This window comes from Nestor notabilis, unplaced genomic scaffold, assembly GCF_000696875.1.
Source record: "Nestor notabilis isolate BGI_N333 unplaced genomic scaffold, ASM69687v1 scaffold4666, whole genome shotgun sequence".
NCBI classification, from domain to species: domain Eukaryota; kingdom Metazoa; phylum Chordata; class Aves; order Psittaciformes; family Psittacidae; genus Nestor; species Nestor notabilis.
The window spans coordinates 58,838-74,801 of NW_009933196.1; the positions used below are offsets into that span (position 1 = coordinate 58,838).

The window sequence follows — 15,964 nt, forward strand, 5'->3', positions numbered from 1 at the left end:
TTCACCAAAATATCCTATCTCAAAATGAGTTAAGTGTGCAGTGAACATTGGTTTCTCCAGTCCCCAAGTCTTCCAAGAATCTGTCCTTGTCCTCTCCCACTGCAAGCTCCTCAGCATTGCTCCATTACTGTGTGCCAGTGCACTACACCAAGCCAAAGACTGATGTGGACTTTTAATCAGAAAACTCAAAGAACAATGTGTTTATTTTTTAATTATTCACAGATTCGGTTCAAGCACAGCCAAACAAACAGCTGAATTGCAGCAATTCAGAGATTCTAATAAGCAGTTAAGAGTTTTTTCCTAATTGGGCTTTTCTGCTGAAGAAATCACACCACACGTTTTTAAAAATGTTTAACCAGGCTCCTTCTGTGAAGATTCCTGACCTATAAAACTAAGTGCTCTCAGGTTAAGCAAGAACATTGAGCAGATTAATAGCCAGCTATAAGATGAGAAACAGCAGCAGAAAAATTATTTTCTCAGAGAAGTTACAAGCAAAACCCCAAAGGAAACTTCACTATTTGATACATATAACGTAGCAATAAAGTTCTTTTACAAGACAACCAGCTCAAAATATGACTACAAAGCCTTTCAGATGATTCTCTTAGTTTTCCACCCTGGCACTTGGTATTATCATCCAAGAACTTAATGGGAAATACAACCCTCAAGACAAGAGAATCATGATTTTAAAATTAGCTATTACAACACAGGAAAAAGATCTACAAAATACCATGGAAAAACTCCCCTGAAAAGTTAAACTGATTGGTCAGCTGCCCTCAAAGAGAAAGCTAGACATTTTTAGGAAAAGCATTCAAATGAAACAAACCAAAATACTTCACTACTGTAGGTCTGTTGTGTGCACACTGAATACTGCACAGGGCTCTGACCTCTTGTTTTGAGGGGAATACAGACAAACTAGAAAAGAAAGAGCAAAATAGTAATGCTAAGCAGAGATATGCAATGTCTTCTGTATAAGAAGAGACTTGATAAACTGTTGTTCTTCAGCTTAGGAGGAAAAAAAAAAGAAAACAACTAACAGTAAGGGATAGATGCTGCCTTTGGTTTATGGTTTATCAAGTCTACTAACAGTCATGTTTTTGCCTCTTCAGATACTAAAAAGCTCCCATTCTGCTTTTCACAAAGTTCTAAAATTTAAAGTCTATCGTATCAGACTATTAATTCATACTTCCCTACCTTTTTGCAGAATCCTTTTCACAATATGGAAAAGGTTTGGGAGTACTTAGATATCTATACTTTCAACATGGTGATGTAATGACATACAGTGTTTAAATTCGTAGGTAACAGGCTGCAATAGAGCTTTCAGGCACTTAATTCGAAATAGAAAATGAACTTCTAAGAGCACAAAGTCTAGTTGGGGGCCAATAACTAGCAGTGGACCTCAGCAGTCAAGACTGGGTCCAAACCTGCTCAACATGTTCATTAATGATCTGGATGACAGGGCAAAGCGCACCCTCAGCAAGTTTGCTGATGACGCAGAATTGTGGGGAATGGCTGATGTTCCAAAGGGTCGTGCTGCCATCCAGAGGGACTTCAACAGGCTGGAGAAATGGGCTGATGGGAACTTCATGCAGTTCAACCAGGGAAGTCCAAATCTTGGAACCTGGGCAGTATAACCCCATGCACTGGTACATGCTTGGTGCTTACCTTCTAACAAACAGCTTTACAGGCCAGACCCTGGGGTCCTGGTGGACACTAAGTTGAACATGGGCCAGCAATGTGCCCTTGTGGCAAAGGTGGCAAATGGTGTCCTGCATTAGGAGGAGTGTTACCAGCAGGTGGAGGGAAGCATTCCTTCCCCTCTGCTCAGCACTGGCTGGACCATACCTGGAGTGCTGTGTCCGGTTCTGGGTCTCCCATACAGACATCAATGTCATAAACATCACTAACAACTATTTCAGTATTCCTCTGGCAATATGACTATCAGAGCATGCTTGCTCCCCCGGAAATGCAAACCAGTCGATATTCTGATGCAGGTCCAGCTCAGATCTACAGACTCAAAACCTTTCATCCCAAAAATCAAATCACAAGCATCATGCTTCGTGGTGTTTACCCATATAACCTTGATTTCAAAAAATAATGATGAGACAGATTATGAAAATGCTTGACAGTTAATCAAAGCTGAGAATAAACATTAGTTTCTTCGTTTGTAGAAAGTGTTCACTTGATTACAGCAGTATTGCTTTTAGGTCTGTCCTTAGTTCACCAAGAGGAAAACAGATACCTGTAGATGAGCCATAGTACTTGACACAGTAAAACTGAAATCGTATTTTATTAGTATGAACTCATAAACTGAGTTTGTAGTTAGAGTAATATTCTTAAAATTGAATCAGACCTCCAAAAGTTGATTCTATCAATCAGAAACAGGTATTAAAATAGTCAGAAGATAGATGAGGAAATATGAAACCTGTTTGTAGTCAGCAAACAGCAAACATGGAAAGGTTTCCCAGAAATACAGAAACCTTAATAACCTGTGTTCTATCTTCTTCTTAGTCGGGAAAGGAAAAAAAAACTGTAATAATAATGGGGACCCTTTATGATATTCATAATGTGAATTAAGTATTTTTGTTTCAAAATTACACATTATTTTATCAAAATATCTGTATGCATAGTTATACATTCATCTTAAGTTTAACTGTTTTGTAGTGGTATAAATGCAATTAAATCCAGATTTTTTTTGCTATCACAATGCTATGATTAAAAAAACTGGAGCTAAGGAAAGCTGGTTATCATAAATTTGCTGAATTTTACAAGCTAGAATTCACCTCAGTTTTTGCAAAATTAAGGGCACAAATTACCTTATCACCTATGTTGTTAACAATTACAAAATGCAGGTTCCAGATTTTACTTTGGAATGGTCAACACAGTAAGTATTTTTAGGGTATAAAGAATTACCTCCTAAAAATGTCAAAAAGCAATATCCGAATATTAACTCTTATCAAGTAATCTTCATCGTTTATTTCACACCATCAGCACATATCCAAAGATTAAATTTCTTATGCCTCCTCTTTCTAACAAAGCTAGAGCTACTGGGAATTTCTCTTGCCTGGTTTCAACAGGTAATCTCATCAATTCATATAGTAACAGTGTCAGGAGGTGTAAGAGGAGAAAATCATAGAATCATAGGAAAGGTTGGGTTGGAAGGGACCTTAGAAATCATCTGGTTCCAACCCCCCCCGCCATGTAGGGGGTTGAGGTTGAAGGTGACAGTCTGAAATAAGTATGGTATTTCTGACACAATTTTGAAACACAGTGTTTAACAGCTCACCATTTCTCACAAAAACAACTGCCTTCATCTTTGCTTCCTACTCAGGCTCCAACTCCAAACTCTCAAAGTGAGTGAAGCAGTAGGAAGCAAAAAATGAAAAGTAATTATTTGCTATGAAATATTGGACTGATATACAATTAATTTCAAGATCACCAGAGTACATTCTAGGTTTACAGCTTTTGTCTCCACAAGAAATAACGTTTTGTACTTTCCCTCATTTTCAATGTAAGAAATCATAGCATCCACTCTTGAGTAACTGTTTAAAATGAAATGAAAGTACCTGTGGCTGGAATGGTGGAGCAGTAGGCCCCTGCATGCCTTGTGACTGTTCATCCATCCTGCCACGTAAAAGCGTCCCTTATGTCCTGAAAAGAGAAATACAGTCATTACACTGTAATTCAATCTGTTTTTATGATCAATGAACATCAGCACAACTGAAAAATTAGCTTTCTCATTCGCATGCTTCAGTCTTTGAACGTTTAACTATTCCAGCCCTGCACTGTTTTGGGAAGAAAGTTCTCTTATGTTTAGCTGTTCCATAAAATGAAATAAAATCACTAGACACACCTGATCATCTTATTAAAAGATGAGCATTAAACTACTTGAGCCAGACATAGTTCTGTCTGATGAAAGCTGCACCACCCCTTTATTCTTCAGGGGCACCAACTATTTGATTAACTCCACAGATGTCTACTGGCCAGTACCTTCGACCCATGGGAAAGAGCAGATAAGCAGAAGAGTTATCACTGCTGCATGCATATTGCTTATGTTGCATTAATTTAACTGTAGATTTTGGGGAGTATGCTAGAGTAGCTCCATCTAAATAGAAAAAGCAGCTGAATGCATACACTTGTTACCTTCTGACAAGCTAGGTAAGAGGGCTTTAAGATACCATGTTAGGTGCACAACCTCTGTTCCCAACTACGAAACTCTCATATCCCATCAGTAAGATGGGAGGAGACATGCCTGCCAAGTATGCAAGACAGACACATGCTTTGACCAGTAATAAGGGTTGCAAAACATGTTGAATCATTACTAGAAAGAACAGGAGACACTAAAATGCAAATGCTTACGAGGCTTTTTTCTCAGCTAAGCGAATCCTTTCTTAGCCTACAAGCAATGCTATTGAGGGGGAGCAGGTGCAGCACCCAGTTTTATCGGTGCCTGTGTAGGCCAACTCTGTTCAGATGAAAACAGAAAGTTCACCAGCACCTTCAAATGCACATATGAAATATGCAATTATACAAATAAAAATATTTAAAAGGCTATAAAAACTATCAACAGAAAGCAGCAAACCCTAGAAATGTTTCTCAAAGCCCATTTCAAAGTATTTAAGAAACTAACAAATAGCCTGTGTTCACTCTTGTCCTTCTTACAGCGTCACTGTGGTTACATGACTAATAGATAAACTAATCACAAAGCAGCTTTGCAAAGTTTCTCAATATCCTCCCTTAGCGTATTAAGCAGTGGATTGGATAAACAAATTATTAGCAATCTGCTTTTACTCCCCTGTTTAAAGCAGTCACTCCATGCCATTCCAGTACCATTAGCTATTCCTAATACCAACCACAGCCTTCCTCCAGAGCAACTGAGGGTCCCCACAGCTTTGCCTTCCTACCCTTAAGACTCCTGTATAAAGCATACAGTTTGGGACTTTCTGCTGTTTTGTTTTGAGTATTAATGCAAAGATAAAAGTGATTAAAAGAGATAACAAAAAAAAAAAAAAACCACAACAAAATTTCAGGCAGGTCGGGGGGGGTGGGGGGAGAGGGACAGGACGGGACGGGACCAAACCAAACCAAAAACCAACCCAACCAAAACACACACAATTCTCAAGCTAAGGTGAGAGGCAGAGAAAAAGAGGTAGGAACTCCAAAGATTCCTGTCAGAACAAGCACGGCGAAAAAGGAGGAAACAGCTGGCGGAAACATCACTGGCTAGGCAACCTGTTAGCCACCCCTAGGACACCAACATTGACACGTCTTGCAAGTTTTATAACATCTCCCCTATAACCTCCCTGCCAAGGCAAGAAATCATTACACACCATCACTGGAATTAAACTGTTGTCACAAAACTGCACCCGAGTTCTGCAGTTAGATTCACCAGGGTTTATACAATTGCAACAAATTCTGGGGGAGGAACGCATGGCAACCTTATGTGATGTTATCATAGAATGGTTTGGGTTGGAAGGGACCTTAGAGCTCACCCAGTTCCAACCCCTGCCATGGGCAGGGACACCTACCACTAGACCAGGTTGATCCAAGCCCCATCCAACCTGGACTTGAACACTGCCAGGGATGGGGCAGCCACAGCTCCTCCAGCGACCCTGTGCCAGGGCTTCACCACTCTCACAGTAAAGAATTTCTTCCCAATATCTAAATCCAAATCTACCCTCTTTCAGTTTTTAAAGCCATTCCCCCTTGTCCTATCACTGCATCTTCTGCTAATAACTTGCTATAGAAATACATCACCAATAGAATGCTTTTCTGTCACTGATAGAATGCTCTTCTGAAACGCTATTTTGAAGAGGCTTTCTAAGAATTTTAATCTTTTTGATAGCATCAATATTTCTACTGAAAATTTTACAGTGTTTTACTAATATGTTTACATATTGAATACTTTTGACCACGTAATGCACCAGTAGATAATTCCACTGGGTCACAAACATTTGTTTCAAAACACCAGGCAAAAGATGTAAATACAAAACTCTTTATCCTCTACTGCAGATATTTATCCAAGATTAGTGAAATCTAGGTTGAAATGTTTAGTTGATGTATGTTGATTCAGGAACTATACAATCCATTCATCTTGTCTGGATGGCCAGAGACACTGACTGGAAGCATTTGAGAATATGTATGACGGTTTTCTTAAATTTGAGACTAGTAAGACTAGTAAGGGAAGAAGTCCTATCATTACCACTGCCAGTGGCTCTGCCCTCTGAGGATCTTTTTGTAACAAAAGCAAGCAAACGGAGGAGATAACAAACGGTATTTACCACAGCAAGGATGGAAGACTTATTAACTTGTGGATCTGTTGTTGCTTTTGCAGAGGAAAGGCAAAGATCGGTATTTTCTGACGATATATGGAAGTTCTTTTATTTTTTTAAACTTGATTTTGTCTTTGAAGACTGCACGATAGATTCACATTTTAAGAGTAACTTGGCATTTTGATCATACAAAGAGCCAAGGATGCAAAAAAATGCCAAGAATGCAAATAAGTCTTTTGTACTGTTTGTCAACATAAGCAAGAATTAGATTTTGCTGCTTGAAGGCTGTTTTCACAGTGAGGCACGACTTTCACCTTGATAATAAACTCCAGAGGTCAACACATCATGGTATAATATTTATCATATTTAATTTTAAATTGAGACAATTATTATTACTCTTCCAAAGATGGTTTTCAAGTCCTAATATATGGTGAAAAGACACTAAAAATACTGACAGAGTCATGAATTGTTTAAGCTTGAAAAGCAAATACAAAACACATCTAAATGTGACATGTTTATCACCTCTTCAAACAAGCAATTCGATGACCTTCTCCTGCAAATCCATCACCATGAGATACATTGGTTTATGGAAAACAGACATATCAGATGAAGTGAAAGGCAAGTCAACTACAGCATCACCATCCAAAACCTCCAAAGTGCCAAACATACCTAACGTTTTTAAATGCTCTCACACTGATCATGTAGGAGAAAAGGACTCTTCGCCTTCACCACAGCACTCACAAAGACAGGAAGAGTGAAAGACTCTGACTCATTTTACTTGCAAAGATGACTTTCATCATTTTGATGACGCAAATCATTTGGATTCAGACCAATCTGTACACAACAGCAATCACATTAGAACAAACGTACACACTAAATCTTATACTCCAGTTATGGTTGCTAACACTTTGCAGGCATGAGAAGACTTCTGGTTAACTACTAGTATTTTAAATCTTTGCCTTTTTCAGTTGATCAAAACAACAGGTGGCACCTACACATGAAGGATGCAGTGAAGTGCCTGGAGATACAGACTGCATGACCAGTTTTTCAATTGAAATCGCAATTCCATAGCAACTCTTCTAATTGACACTATTTACTCCATGCACCAAGTCCACAAGATAGCAGAAGGGCATCAAGTCTTCAGCAGCAAGTTATACTGTCAAACTGCAACTGCCTGAACAGGGAATAACACCTCTCCCTTCCTTCATACACGTGCCTCACTTCCTTAGTGACCACCAGTGAAGAGCTCTCAGATATCTGCCCATGCATCTAAAGATCATGCAAAGATACAAAGTAGCCCAAAACAGAGGGCACATTCCTACACCCCAAGGCAAGCTCAGGTCCCACAGCCAGCGCTCAGCTTTCCAGGTGGCTTCCACCAGCATGCAAGAAGAGAGGTGGGACCACCCACAACTCCTCATGAAATCTGAGCAGAAGACCTACTCCTGAACAGGAACCAGAGCTCTCTGGTTCCATTTCACTGGAATGTATTTTAAACCAGCATTTTTTAAAGAAAATAAAGAAACCTGGGAAAAAACTTGCAATCCTCGGGACATTTAAAGTCTTGCAAATAAGTCTTAATAAACATGATCAAATTATTTCAGGAGGAAAAGCTTAAATGCACTACCAAATAACACAAAGCATGCTTTTTAAACACTAGTTTCCTAGTTCAAAGTCCATAAACCATTCATATTGAAATACATTTCATGGCATTCAGGCAATAATGCTATTGTTTTAACAGATGGCAGTTCAACAACAACAAAAATACAAAGCTTTCCTGTAGAGAACATCATTAACAGTCTCAATGATACATGCTTTCCATTAACTACACGCTACGCACTTTTTTGTTGATTTTGGACCTTAAGTGGGAACATGCAATAATCCATGTCAAAGAAGGAACAGCTGTACTTTTTTAAAAAGTATATACTTACAAGAATATTCAGTGTTAGAGTTCTGCTGAGACGGAAACCTCAGTCTTTTTTTCTACAGAATACAACTACTCCACGTAATATCCGAGTACACCGTTCACAATCTGCTGACCAGGCACACCATCACTTCAGTCAGTTGCTGTTCACAAACAACAGAATGTACTATGCTTACTTCTGGATTACACCACCAGTTAAGGCAGATATTTTTAGTTTTTACTATAACTATTATTTTAGTTGGGTTACAGCCAAAGCCCTCCAGAGACAATGATCTAACAGCCTGCACACTCATTTTTTGGTGTCAGGTTAGATTCTTCAGTACCCAACACCAATTTAAAAATTACAAACTTCAGACCCCTAAACTTTCAACTATCTTTACTAACTAAATTCAAAGATAAGGACCATCCTCAGCTGAAGAAAAAACACATATATTAATACTAATTTCCATATAAGCATACAGGCTAAAAGAATATTTCCATTTGCTTGTATCACGTGTTGCCCATGGCAGGAGGTTGGAACTAGATGATTTTAAGGTCCTTTCCAACCCAAACCATCTGTGATTCTATGACTCAGCTACCCAAAAGCACAAATTAAACCCAGGTAGAACAGTCAAACAATCACCCTGGTTGAAAATAAAAAAATAATAAAAATTTTAAAAAGTAGTAAAAAATAAAGAAGCTGTGCTCTGGAAACAAGGGTTTAGATTTCTAAATGCCTTTCTAAATACACAAAACAATTACCCAACCCACCACACCACTGTTAATCCCAGCAGTTTATGCCAGGGAGCCCAAGCATGCTGCTCTGATTCCAGCTCAGGCCTCCATCACCCGGAGAGCCACACTGACACAGCTCTCAGTTCACAGATCAAAGCCACACACCTTTTGGGAGGAGACAAACTTTAGACCCAGCAATAACAGCTTGGCCCTTAACTTGATGCAAGCAGGTTAAGAAACAGCCAACCTAGTGGTTTATAAAACATACTCCCTTAACAGTCATTCTTTACCTCTTTAAGGCAAAAGGTTGGCTGCTTGGAGGGAACTGCTACAACTAGAGGTTGGGTGGAGAAGAAACTCAGAGCAGCCCTGCGGAGAAAGACTTGGGGGTGTTGGTTGATGAGAAGCTTGACATGAGCAGGCAGTGTGCGCTTGCTGCCCTGAAACCAACCATATCCTGGGCTGCATCAAAAGAAGCATGACCAGCAGGCTGAAGGTGATCCTGCCCTCTACTCTGCTCTTGTGAGACCCCACTTGGAGTACTGTCTACAGTTCTGGTGTCCTCGACATAAAAAGGACATGGAGCTGTTGGAGCAAGTCCAGAGGAGGGCCACGAGGATGATAAGAGGGCTGAAGCACCTCCCTTATGAAGACAGGCTGAGAAAGTTGGGGTTGTTCAGCCTGGAAAAGAGAAGACTGCGTGGAGACCTCATAGCAGCCTTCCAGTATCCGAAGGGACCTACAAGGACGCTGGGAAGGGACTCTTCGTTAGGGTCTGTAGCGGTAGGACAAGGGGTAATGGCTTCAAACTTAAATAGGGGAAGTTTAGATTAGATATAAGGAAGAAGTTCTTCACAGTGAGGGTGGTGAGGCACTGGAATGGGTTGCCCAAGGAAGCTGTGAATGCTCCATCCCTGGCAGTGTTCAAGGCCAGGTTGGACAGAGCCTTGGGCAATATGGTTTAGTGCGAGGTGTCCCTGCTCATGGCAGGGTGGTTGGAACTAGATGATCTTAAGGTCTTTTCCAACCCAAACCATTCTATGATTCTATGAACTGGCTTGCTGGTCAAACCTGGCCTGCGCTTTGTCAGGTCACCAGCACTGATCAGCATCCAGGGTGTAGACTGCAGTTAGCAAATTTTCAAAGTGATTTTAAAAGCAGGGGCTCAGGATGCACATAGGGAAGATCCTGGATGAAGCAAGAGAATGTCAGCAGCTGTAAACCGAGCATCCCAACTTTATCATTCATGGTACATTAAATGACAGCACAGCTCAGGTTTGCCAGAGAAACGGGAGGTCAGAAGTCATGTCCAATAAAGCAAAGCAATTTGGAATCCAAATCTATCATAACACTAACATTAGAATGTAATTTTTTTCCTGGTGCTCTGCATAAACCATTAAACAGGAAAAACACATGTGTTTTGATGTTGTAATAGAAACATTTTACTTGGAAAATGAAAGTCACTTCAGTTTCATGAATATTATTTTTAGTGCATTCCTGAAGGCTGGGAAGTATTTAGAAAACAACAGCCCACATACAGTACCCCAAAAGCGGCTCTCAGAATGCTCACATGTCCAAAGCCTTTCTATACTTCCTGTATCTGAATATCTCCAAAAAACACAAGGAAAGTCAATGCCCCTAGCAGCTCACCTAAAACTCTGCTCGCTTACTTAGGACTAGTTTTGTTGCAGTTTCCCCCCACACCAGAATGCAACTTGAAAGACGCAAGTCAACTGGGTTGTAGTTTAAGTGCTAAAATACATTTCAAGAAGTTATTAATCCATCTTTATGCCACCTCCATCCCAAACTCAATATTTAATAGGGATGTGTTTAACACAAGTGGCAAGAGATCCTAACAGGGAAAAAAAAAAAAAAAAAAAAAAAAAAGAATTAAATTAAATTTAAAAAAATTTTAAAAACAGCAAAAAATCCACCCCCACACAAATTTCCAGCTAACAGGAATGACAGCACATAGGTAGTGTCTTTTCAGTAAATTATTCCTTACTAGCACAGACCAATAAAATGAAATCTGGTTAAATACAGCCACATCGCAATGCCATCCATTCATAAAGTTACACACTCAAAGACAGCATTAGAGATGATGAAATAATGCTGAAACACTTTAAATATTTAAAAGCAAAAGCAAACCAATGCTTTTCCATTAGCCATCAGGATCTGTGACTGGTCATGCTCCTGCCCAGCCCACACTGTCTATTCCTCAAGAATACTAAGCTTTTTATAGGTCTGCTGTTAATCACAAATTACAAGAAACATACAATCCACAATGTAATGTTGTCAATGAAATACTACAGTGAGTTATTTAGTGTACTGCAGTGTTGTTCGTTATTTAAACTACTCATTCATTCAAAGAGCAAATGTTTGATATTTTATAATTACCAAATAATTACCACACTAGCTTTTTTTTCGCACTCTGTAAATAGCTAAATTAGATGTATCCATTAATAAAGTAGAACACGTTTTTGTTGACACTCACTTGAACTCTGCCAAGACTATCGAGACCTTAACTCCAAGGGATAAAGCAAACTCAAGACAGGAAGACCAAGTCAATCATTAGCACAGTAAAATATGTCACTTATCCCAATTAGCATACATACATACATATACACACTATATCTTGATGCATAATAATATATAAATACACACACACACATATACATGTGTCTGTGCATATTTATAGAGTATGCATATATACTTACATGTGCATACACACAGAATATTTACTATTAGCTGATAGTGGTAAAAAATGAAATATTTGCTTCACATAGTCAAAAAAAAAAAAAAGTCTTTTAAAATGTAAAAGAAAAAATACATGCTCATTTGTAAAATTCTCTGCAGAAGCATCCACATAAGAGAACAGTTGTATTTGCAACTTTTAAAGCATTGGAAGCGATTGAGTATAGATGCATATACAGAAGTAGAAATAGCCTTAATTTCAGAAAGAGTTTCTAAAAGCCTTTAATTTTTTAATGCACTACCAGATCCATAATCCCCATGGGATGGCAGGACATTCCTTCCCTCTACAGGTGCCCCCTTGAATGTGGACAACACAAATTCTCAGCACTTGTTAATCTACAAGTAGCTATCATCTATATATATGAAAATAGCCAATACTGAATTTTTCAACCAACTTAGGTCCAAATTTCCTACTTACGGACAGTCCAGTCAAAGCTGCCAAAAAATGCACAGATAGCTGAGCTGGGTTAAAAGTTAGTTTTAGTAAGAGCAGAAGTAACCATACACAAATAACAAAAAAAAAAAAAAAAAAAGTTTTACCAAAAAAGTAGGGGGATACATCAAGAGTTCATATGCAATTTTCTCATCCATTCAACCCAATTCATCAGGCACATTTCCATTCCAACCCTGAAATGCCAGTCACTGTCATTCCCCAACTACTAAGAGTTTACTCTCTGTCAGTGTTGTCTGACTAGAAGACGGAAGCCCATGCGCTCCTGCTTTACAAGTCTGGTTCCCTTTCTTTTCATTCACTTGCACAATTTAGTAAGTTATATTTTGTTTACTTCTCCCTACCCATTTCAGTTATGTCACTCAAGTAAATTGCTTATCTTGCAAGGTGTTCCCAAAGGGTTGTACATGCACTGACTTGCCCTTTTGGAAACTGTTTGTTTGTTATTTCATACAAACTGAAGAAACAGGAACTGAAACTACTTGGGCAGCAGGTTTCTATGTCTTCATTTAACTTCTATTCACCTGGAAAGAAATTTGATAACCCATACTGAATCGCCAGTTGTAAAGGATGTAGGTGGATCGTAATCATGTCACAGTAACAGGCTTTGCAGGGAATTAAGTACTGAATCTAACTGTGATACTCTTAAGAAAGCAAATCCTCAGCCCACACCACGCTCCACTTTACTATTGCCTCTGTAAGGATGTGGTTCTAAGGCAACACAAACCAATGCTGCTTCCCCTGCCTTAAGCCATGCCTTCCAGACCCTCTTCCTTCCAGTGGCATTCCTCTGGCCACGCAGACTCCTGGTAACGTAACTGAAACCAGCTGAAAACTGACCTTTTCTTCCAGTTCAGTTCCCTGAATCATTCCATTGCAGGGACAAGGACAGATGGCAAAAGACAGAGGGGAAGACATTGGTGGGGGTCAAGCAGTCCTAACTTAAATCAGTTAAATCTATTGTCAAATTAGATCTCTAGCATGAAGTTATATAAGCCAACTGAATAGTTCAGTAACACCAAAGGTCTTACTTCCTCTCCCTTTCTCTGTCAAATGATCCTGCATAGCCACCTTGAACTCTTTAGACTTTTTGCTGAGCTGATTTAATCCCCTAATGCAGCCAGGTTGATGTTCTGTAAGCACTAAGCTCCATCAGTGAGTACAGGAGAGTGTCAGAGGAAAATTAAGTCAGGGAAGTTCAAAGATGGGAAATGTAGGAAGGGGACTGTAGAAGAAAGAGAACACCTCCCTTCTGGCAGCAGTACACTAGTACATTAGCTCACCACATTTCATTTTACTTCATCCTTAGGTAACGATGCTGGCAAGGACTTAAACTCAAAAGAGCTGTGGCAAGAAGGCAAGAGCCAGCATAGAGAGAAGGCAACTTATTCAGCACCAAGCCATGAGTTTTGTCAACAAAATACTCTACGGGAAAGTAGAAATAGGGAACAAAATAAATGGAAGGAGAATAAACCAGGATAACAAGTCAAACCGGAAAGGAAAGAAAAAAAAAAAAAAAAGGCAAAGATTTTCAGAGAAAGGAAGACAAAGCATTATTTGGAAACCCTTAAAACCCCAAAAGTTTGCAACTCCAGTACACACAGAGGGAGGAGACCTTTTCTTAATGAAGGGACAGTTAAATACATCTGTAAAAACGAATTACTCATAAAGAGATGCTGCAGTGATTCACTAAAAGTGTAAACAGGAATTCACACAGCTTCACACAGGAATTAAGGACTCAGGACAAATTAAAAAACAGATAAACCTGTTATTGCCAGGCACAGGGGGAAAACCACCCAGTTGGGAAGGTGCGCTGCATGCAACTGTGCCACAACTGTGGCTGATAACATCCACATTGCTACAGGTGAAGTAGTATACATTGAACAATAAATTCCAGATAATCCTTAAAATGTCTAAACTATCTCGGGAACGAATGCAAGACAGCACCTTGTGATATCACACAAGGTGTTAGATGCACACTCACAAGCTGAGGAAAAAAAAAATATATCTCTGTAATATGTAGTTTAAAATCTTTGCTACCCCAAAGATGATGAAACCAATAAAGCACTATACAGAAAAGAAACACCACCTGTATTTAACAGGCTTTCTATGATCCTCTAACTATCATTACCTTCGAATCCTGAAACCATGCACGACAGTAGTGAGTAATCCAGGATCCCTGGATCCAGAAGCAAAACAGCTAGCAGCCAGCACACTTGCTTCAGAAGCAGGCCAACATTCAAGTTCACAGCTGTTTCTGTGTTTTACATTAAACCACCACTGGATAAAATATGCACAATCCATTCCTGGGTTTGGAGTACCCTCAATGAGTAGCTGTACATTAACTGCTCTGTTTGCAGGCTGCTCGCTGCTCCTCTTCTGAAGTCCCACTTATCTCCACGAACTTCACAAGCAGCCCACGTACCTAACACACAGTTCTGAATTTCAGTCAGGGCAAGTACTGGAAGTTCACTGCTGCGAAGACAACTCCTTTTTTGGATCTGCTTTCAGATGAGGATGAAAAGGGTACAGAAGAAGGGCCTCTACAGGACAGAATGCTGTGCGTTTTCCCAGCACAAGTTCTTACTTATTTTAGAATTAACTTTAAGTTCACCTGTGATATTTTTGCCTTTCAGCTTTCAAGGAATTAATAATTTAGTAGCTTTATACACTGACAACAGAAGATTAAAATGAACTGAAAATGTTTGGTTAATCAACACTTCACAGCACCTACCTCAAACCTCTCCCAAAGATTTCATGACTGAATCACAGTTATGTTTCACATGCCAGACACAACCACACGGAATTATCTTCACTAAAGAAGCAACTCATTTTAATAACAGTGCTTCTCTTCAGCTTTTAAAACTAACCTGGCAGGAAGAATACTTTCAACAATTACTAAAAAGGAAACAGGTAGTGATGCTGTACTTCATTCTAGACCCCAGTTCCCATGTGGCCATGAGGGGTCAAATGGTGATTAATACAGCAAATCAGTGCTCTAAAGGATGCCCTTATCACCACTTTGGTATTTTGGTCAGTTATTTTCAACTCTGTTGCAAAGCACATGGAACGTAGCTAAGCTGAACAAATTCTCTGGGAATTAGTTAACTCCCATGACTATCCATAGTACAAACCTGCATAAGATAATCCTGTCCTCCCAAGCACTACTTCTCTGGAATCAGGAGGGGGGTTTGGCAAAGCCCCAAATAATCAAACAAATTCCCTTGGAGGCAGAAGTTATTGCAGTTTGACTTTTCCCAGGAGACTTTCCAAGGTAACATGAACTCAACCATTCAGCACAGATGTTTGGAACAATGTCAAACTTCAGAAGGCAACAAGGCATCAATGGTGATACAACTGAACATAGGGTAGTATAAATGCAGGATACTGTACTAAGTTTATTAAACATGGGGAGGTTTTGCATACATGAGGAAACTGCTTCACCCAATTGTCTCTGTGGACAAATATACTTGACTGGCTACATTTTGTCCAACTGAGCTCAACTCTGTTGCACAAAAAAGAAAGATATGGGTGGGCTATATGGCTCTATCTCACAATTCAGAAGATACCACAGGTCACCATAAAATGAACAACTGACTTCTTGCGGTCTATTTTTCATCCGAGTTTCTCATACACTCGCAGACCTTCAGATGAACTCTAAAATGTTACATTTTTTTCTTCTTTGGAAACAAGTTTCTATGGTGGGGACAAGATTCTACTTGTCTAATTCTTACAGATCCTGGAAGACACAGTGATAAGTCAATCGTAAAGATTTTTAGTTGGCTAGGATTCTGTGATTTGTTCTCAAATTACTTTTTCATTACAGTGACTAACTGGTATGTTGAATACAAG

General features: G+C 39.4%; 1 protein-coding gene across 1 annotated transcript in view; it reads right to left on the reverse strand.

Moving 5' to 3' along the window:
- Window positions 1-3,648, reverse strand: part of NEK7 (NIMA-related kinase 7) — a 52,683-nt gene extending 49,035 nt beyond the window's left edge. The window contains exon 1 of the mRNA XM_010016750.1: window positions 3,564-3,648. Coding sequence (XP_010015052.1) covers window positions 3,564-3,620 — 57 coding nt within the window. The 5' untranslated portion in view covers window positions 3,621-3,648. The remainder of the gene's footprint in view (window positions 1-3,563) is intronic.
- Window positions 3,649-15,964: the final 12,316 nt, after the last annotated feature.